This window comes from Caenorhabditis briggsae (assembly GCF_000004555.2).
Source record: "Caenorhabditis briggsae complete genome, chrX, whole genome shotgun sequence".
In the NCBI taxonomy this organism is placed as follows: domain Eukaryota; kingdom Metazoa; phylum Nematoda; class Chromadorea; order Rhabditida; family Rhabditidae; genus Caenorhabditis; species Caenorhabditis briggsae.
In genome coordinates this window covers 10,588,151-10,594,639 of record NC_013491.2, presented here as the reverse complement: position 1 = coordinate 10,594,639, position 6,489 = coordinate 10,588,151, and the positions used below count along the sequence as shown (strand labels likewise).

General features: G+C 36.9%; 1 protein-coding gene across 1 annotated transcript in view; it reads right to left on the bottom strand.

Annotated features, from left to right (window-relative positions):
• The window catches only part of CBG14645, a gene marked incomplete at both ends in the record, with an annotated part of 13,737 nt that overhangs the window by 5,141 nt on the left and 2,107 nt on the right, over nt 1-6,489 (bottom strand). The window contains 16 exons of the mRNA XM_002644618.1: nt 535-837; nt 1,356-1,559; nt 1,604-1,761; nt 2,007-2,072; nt 2,220-2,289; nt 2,340-2,432; nt 2,481-2,588; nt 2,635-2,729; nt 3,104-3,269; nt 3,316-3,441; nt 3,867-4,005; nt 4,053-4,146; nt 4,314-4,380; nt 5,161-5,295; nt 5,339-5,428; nt 5,823-5,975. Coding sequence (XP_002644664.1) covers nt 535-837; nt 1,356-1,559; nt 1,604-1,761; nt 2,007-2,072; nt 2,220-2,289; nt 2,340-2,432; nt 2,481-2,588; nt 2,635-2,729; nt 3,104-3,269; nt 3,316-3,441; nt 3,867-4,005; nt 4,053-4,146; nt 4,314-4,380; nt 5,161-5,295; nt 5,339-5,428; nt 5,823-5,975 — 2,067 coding nt within the window. The remainder of the gene's footprint in view (nt 1-534; nt 838-1,355; nt 1,560-1,603; nt 1,762-2,006; nt 2,073-2,219; nt 2,290-2,339; nt 2,433-2,480; nt 2,589-2,634; nt 2,730-3,103; nt 3,270-3,315; nt 3,442-3,866; nt 4,006-4,052; nt 4,147-4,313; nt 4,381-5,160; nt 5,296-5,338; nt 5,429-5,822; nt 5,976-6,489) is intronic.

The window sequence follows — 6,489 nt, the reverse complement described above, 5'->3', positions numbered from 1 at the left end:
GACGGTCTTTTTGTATTCTTACGAAGGAATCTCAACAACACGTAAATTTATATTTCGATTAACATTTCAGTAAATATGAAGAATAGCCTATCTAGAATTCGAAAGTTTGTAGAATCCGCTCACCAGTTTCAGTCAGGTTATATCAGGTTCAATACCACGAATCGCGTATTCAGTGCCAATAAATCGACTTTCAAAGAGAATTCTCTCAATTTTTAGGACGTTTTAGATCACGAAATTTGTTGTGTTCCAACTTTAACTTTCAGACATTTTTTCGAAAATTTGTTTTTTTGCACCGAAAACGTAAGTTTTGGTATTGAAACTGATATAACGAGGTTGTAACTGGTGAACCAATTCTGAAATTTGCGAGAGTGTCTAGATAGGCTACTCTTGACCTAGTCTAAATTTTTCATTGAAATCTGAGTTTACAAGGTATTGAGGTTCCCTGTAGCAGAGACTTGACAGAAAATGCTGTTGGACAATTGCGGAAAACCGGCATAATGTGTCCAAGATACTTTTGCTGGAACCATTTTGTACCTGTACTTGATAACCAACTGTTCCACTTTGAGAGCAGACGTCAAGAGTAGTGAAATACTTGAAAAAGCAACCAGTTGAACTTTTTCGAGTGAACAATAATGTCGTTGGCGCGGATAGTGTTCCATTTCCCAAAATTTCTTTGATAGACAAGTATGGGAAGTTGCCAGGATTCGATGGAGCAATCTCATCGAATGGGGTTGAATAAATATGAAGAAGATTGACTTCGTTGAAGCTCACTCCCGAATTAACCATTTCATTGGCCCCATTCGGATTGTCTTTTGGATCGTTGAAACCGTAAGCTGTCTGGAATTATGGAGATTTGTCGTTTTTAAGCAGTCATAGAACAGCATACCTTTGAGTAACCAACCAGCTCTATCGCATAGTATCCAACTGTGTTAATTGTAAACAAATTCAACTGAATTTTTTGTTCAACTGGAACAATTTTTAATGGTCTAGCACTTAACTAAAATAAAACTACCTTTGGGATCGTAATCTTTGATATGATAAATATTTGTGTTTCCTATCCGACTACCTATTGGGTTGTCTAAAATAGTTTATGTAATCAATTCGTGCTGTCTAGTTAACCTGAATCAACACGTCCATTATAAACATGCACAAATGCATCTACTCGAGCGTTGTCGAACGTTGAATCCTTTGGAATCGTTACATTGGTTGGCCTAGTGAAGAAATCGGTTTTGAAGACATTAAAAACGCGTTGTGGTTTGTTTGCTGTGTAACCGAGCGATTGGAACAATGGACCCACATACACCGTCATATACTAAAAAGTGTTATTCAAACCTACACAATATGTTGTAACTTACTTTTTGAAAATTGGTAGACTCTTTTACAGCAAAAGGTATTCCATTTCCAACCAATGACAGTGCCAACGAATTCTGACTCTCTGTTCCTGCAACCGAGAGAACTCGGACTTCAGCTCTTCTTGTTGCTAACCGGATAAGGAAGTCACTATTCACAGAAACATCAGCATTTGAGGTGTAGACAACAAAAAGAGCTCGGTTTGTAAGCTGCAAAATAACGTTGCTATTCCAAATTGTTGGTTCAATAGTACCTGGTTATCCAGTGCAAGTTTCAGAGCTGCATACATATCGCTATCAGCTGGAGATGTCGATGGGGAGACAGCAGTCGAATTACGATTTTTCAAAGCATCCAACAAATGCATGCTGTTCGTGGTTGATTCGACGATTCTCGGACTAATGTCATCACCATCTAAAAAAAAGAAAAAACATTAGTGCCGAATAGGAAATGAATAACTTACATAAAATGACAGTGATGGGCACTCCAGTAACTCCAAAATCGTCTGTAAGGCCTCCGGTAACGAGAGCTTTCACATCGGCAACGATGGTTAAAGAAGAAAGATCGGAACGGTAGTCAGGTTGAGATGGTACGTTGTTGCAAGCAGAGACAGCTCAAATCGCACCATAAGCAGTTTCAAATTAAAAAATTGAACTTACAACTTTCACAGAAGCTTCCAGTAAACTCCGGATTGCAAGCACAAGTGTCAGCAGTAGTCACAGTTCCTGAAGTGTTTGTATTTTAGTAGCGATTTTTATGAAACATTATGAAAAATAAGGAATTAATTCATTTTTCTAACTCTACTTCGTGTAGTTTAATTTAATTTCACTTTTCTCGCTTCTTGCTCAAATTAATTTTCAAAAAAATCTCACCTCCATTCAAACAGTTTGGAGTTTGACAGCTATTACCACTCCATTCCAGAGGACAAGAACACACGCCACCCTGTGAATGACAATGTAAAGATTCTGCAATTACTTATAGTTTCGCATTACCTCCTCATGTCCTCCGTTCAAACATCCGCCTGCATCAGGACCGAGGCAAGTGATTGGAAAAGTTCTGGTTACGCTGTTTGAGGGACTGTCGATCTGAAAAATAAGATTAGAGAGTTTGAAAACCTAGTTTTAACACTTCACCTTAACATGATATAGCCCTCCGGAAACACTACAAATCCAGTCATAGTTTGTCGTCCATTTGAACTCTTCACACCCTTCAACAGGAATAATGGATCCGTTGTAGATAGGCTGAAAACCAAAATTTAGTTTCCTCTTATGATATGTAGTTATAAACTTTTGCTGGGTTGGCCGGATCGCTGTAAGTGATTGAAATTTGTGAACTGCTGTTGAATGGGGTAGTAGAGTAAATCACTGGCCGGAATGCTCCATCTGCAAAATAACAAGTTAACTCGGGAGAACAAAAAAATTAACTCACATTGATATTCCACATCGTTTCTATTTTTACCATCTTTATCGACAAACGAAAGACTAATTATATCCGTAGAATCTGTGGTTGCGTAGAGAATAGCGTTCGACTTAAAGTAAAATACAACTGGTTAAAATGTGTTCTAACATAAGTGAAGCTCACAATTTTTGCAGGGGTGGCAAATCGAATTGGTATATTATAGACACCGGCAGACTGTGGTTGAATAGTCAACAATTGAAGTTCTCCAATAGTTTGGGTGGATGCTACACTAATGTTCTCGTTTTGTATAGTGCCTGCACATTCAATTATTCATTTTATTAGACAATTATCTGCTCACCATTAACTGGTCCATCTTCACTTGAATCTTCGTTTGTCAACAGAAGATAATATTTTTGCTCTTGCAAATAAACGTTGTTCAGAGCAATTCCAGGTTTTGTATCACTTGAGTATGCTTTTGCAACAATATCATTGGCAATAAGTGTGGGGAAATATAACGTGAAGAACTGGAAAAATCGATTTTCTTTCACAATAGCTTAATTGTAGTAATACCGTATGCAATTCATCATAGTTATCTAGTCGGACAGCAATACCACCACTGGCAATTGCCAAGTCGTTCATGTATTGATAAACATCGGATCCATATTGCGTGTAACTTTGCACAAATAGAACAAACAACTGAAAAAAATAACGTTAGTTCCGTCGTCCCGATAAAAATAACGTTAGTTCCGTCGTCCCGATAAAAATTATTTTTCCAGGAGTGTTTTGGTCTCCCCATGTTATTACCTTAGATCTCTTTGTTCCTAATGCAGTTTTAATTGCAAGAGAATCATCAGCACTCATTCTCACATTAAAGTTAACAACAAACAGAATATCTAAAAATCAATGAATTGAATTTGGAAACTCCGAAAATAAAACACGCACCTGAGTATAGTGAACCGTTTTCGATGGCGTCAACTAACATGTCTTTCACAGATATTGGCACAGAAACATCTGCGCCAGATGATGAAGTGTTAGTATAACTCAGAACTTTTGTCATGAACTTTCCGTAATCAGTATGCTGTAGAATTAACATGGAAAATGAAATTTTGTCCTCAACTAACCTGTTTGATTTGATAGGTTTCTCCATTTGTCAGTACGGCTAGGAAATTGGAGTATCGGGACGACGGAACTAACGTTAGTGGGTCAATGAGCTGATAGAAGAAACTGTTTTTGTTGCGGAACAAGTTATCAACAGAAGATCTAAAATGAGAATTTTTTAAAATTTTTTCAGTTGTTTCAAAGCTTACTTGGTTACATTAGTGTCATTGCTATTCTCAGCGACAATAATGAAACTGCGTTCTCCTGTTTTCTCGGGAGCAATGTCAGAACCACAGGCAAAGTCTAAAAAATTATACTTTCAAAATATTCGGTAAAATAAAAAACCAACCTTTTGAAAAAGACTGCTCGAACTCTAATTGTCTCATATTTTGTGTTTCAGCAGCAAAATTGTTGTAGATTTTTTCTAAACACATGAAATATCAAAACACACGTTTTCCGAAATCACTCACTGGCATAGCTGAAACTAGCACAATAGACGGGGAAGGAGACCGAATTTCGATTGTTCGCGGTGATCATCTGAAATGAAATGTTTTAGAAATGTGATTTTTGGAAAATGAAACTTACAGTAACAACAGATGCGCCGACAGACTTACAATTGGCTTTGACGATGAAATTAAACTGACAGAAGGCTCGATTATGGAATGTTGTGTCAAGAGAAATTGAGCTCGGGTTGCCGATTGTTCTGTAACCTGCTTCGTAGTCTACTGGAGCGTTTTCAGATTCCAGCTTCACCACCATCGAGTAAGATGTTTCTGAATGAACACAATTACAAATGACTTATTTTTCGAAACACACGATTGACAGAAACACTGAATGCACTATCAACAACATCTGCAGTTCTGTTTTCATCACTTGTGAAAGCAGAATAAGCGACGAGATCTCCGGTGGTATAAACAATAATCGGCGTGTCAGAGGTCTGGTTAGACGCTGAAAGCTGTGGGTGGTACGATCCGGCAGTCAACCTAAAAGTCGCTTGTTTTTAATTATTCCTTTTAATTAGACGAACTTATAAAGTTTCCAGAAGTCGGTTTTTTGAACAACAGTTGGCGGTAAATCCACACTGAAAACAGCGTCTGCAAAAATGTAAAATTTCGTTCATAAAATGTGTGAAATATCGTACTTTGTCCATAGCTCAACTGAGCTGCCACGTAGATATCTTTTGAAGTATCAACAGGTAAGGTTTTGATTCCACCTGTGAAAACTTTGGTCGGTTGATAGCCTTGATCCCAATTTTCCAAAAGAGCATTTACAATCTATTGAAAACAATTATTCCGTATTAACCATTACTTTACTTACTGCATATTGCTCATTGCCATTTTCGATACTTGGCAAGATATATTGACCGAGAGTAGCAGCTGCAATGTTACTCAGAGTTGCCAGACTCGGGTCATCAGCCTGGAATCCGGTGTTGTTGTAGACAAGAACATTGATCTGCAAAAAATAACTTGAACTTCTGAAATATGGGACATTGTACCTGAATTCTGCGGGCAATCGAAGTAGCAATGATATCTTCAACAATATCGCCGGTTATAGAACTGACAGCCATATTGGTAACCACGAAAACCTGAAAAGTTGGTATTAGATATTGTTTTGACTAATAACAAAAAATGATTGTTTGAATCAGAAAATGGAGAATTCCGTTTTTTTGCAGTTTCTTGGAACATTTTTCCTACGGTTGATTATAATTAATATATTTCATCAGAAAAACGTTAACATTACCGTATCCTTTTTTTTGAAAATTTCTCTACCTAATTTTGCCAATTTTTTACTGTTTTTTCAGTATTTTGAAAATTCAATCAAAACAACACCGTGAAAAAGCAATTTGAAAGTTATCCATTCCCCAAAGAATTTTCGGAAAAATACTTTGAGAAAAATTTTGGGAACGCATTTTCCCAAAAAAGGAAAATTGTTTAGAGCAAGTTGTCCTAGAAACTTTTTCCAAAACAAGAATAACTAACAATTGAATTTGGAGGTGAATATTGAACAATTGAGTTCAAATTGTTGATATCCAATGGAATGCAAGCAATTGGTTTCTCATCATCGTCTGTACAACTGTCAGCAGTTAAGTATTGGTTGAGCTTGGCGACACAAGATAAACTATTTTCGTTTTTCTGAAAAATTCCAAAATCTCAGTATCGCTTCAAACTATGATGCTTCTTACTGTGTAAAGAGTGGCATTCTCATAATTGTAATTGAAGTTTCTTGCGTAGTCAGTTTCGTTGCAAATCAATTGTCCGATATCTCCATTTTCCCAGATTTTTTGCAATTTTACGTTGTATGAAGCAAGTAGAGAAATGGTTTTTTCAGTTTTCAAACTTGAGTAAACTTGGCTCTTTCCGGACACACAGGACACTAAAACACATTTTTCAAAACAAAGAATCACCAGCGTAGACACAAACCTGGTTCACAATTTCTTCCTAGAAATCCTGGTGGGCAAATACAACGATCCACTTTTACCGGATTCTTTGGCAGGTATCCATCGAATCCAAAGCTTCGACATTTTCGATTCAAACAAAAGTTACCCGTGTAGTCAACATCACATACACATGAACCGTCTTTGTTGTAACTGTCATGTGAACAAAACTGAACGTTGGCTAAAAATTTTGAGTTTATTGTGTGTTTTAA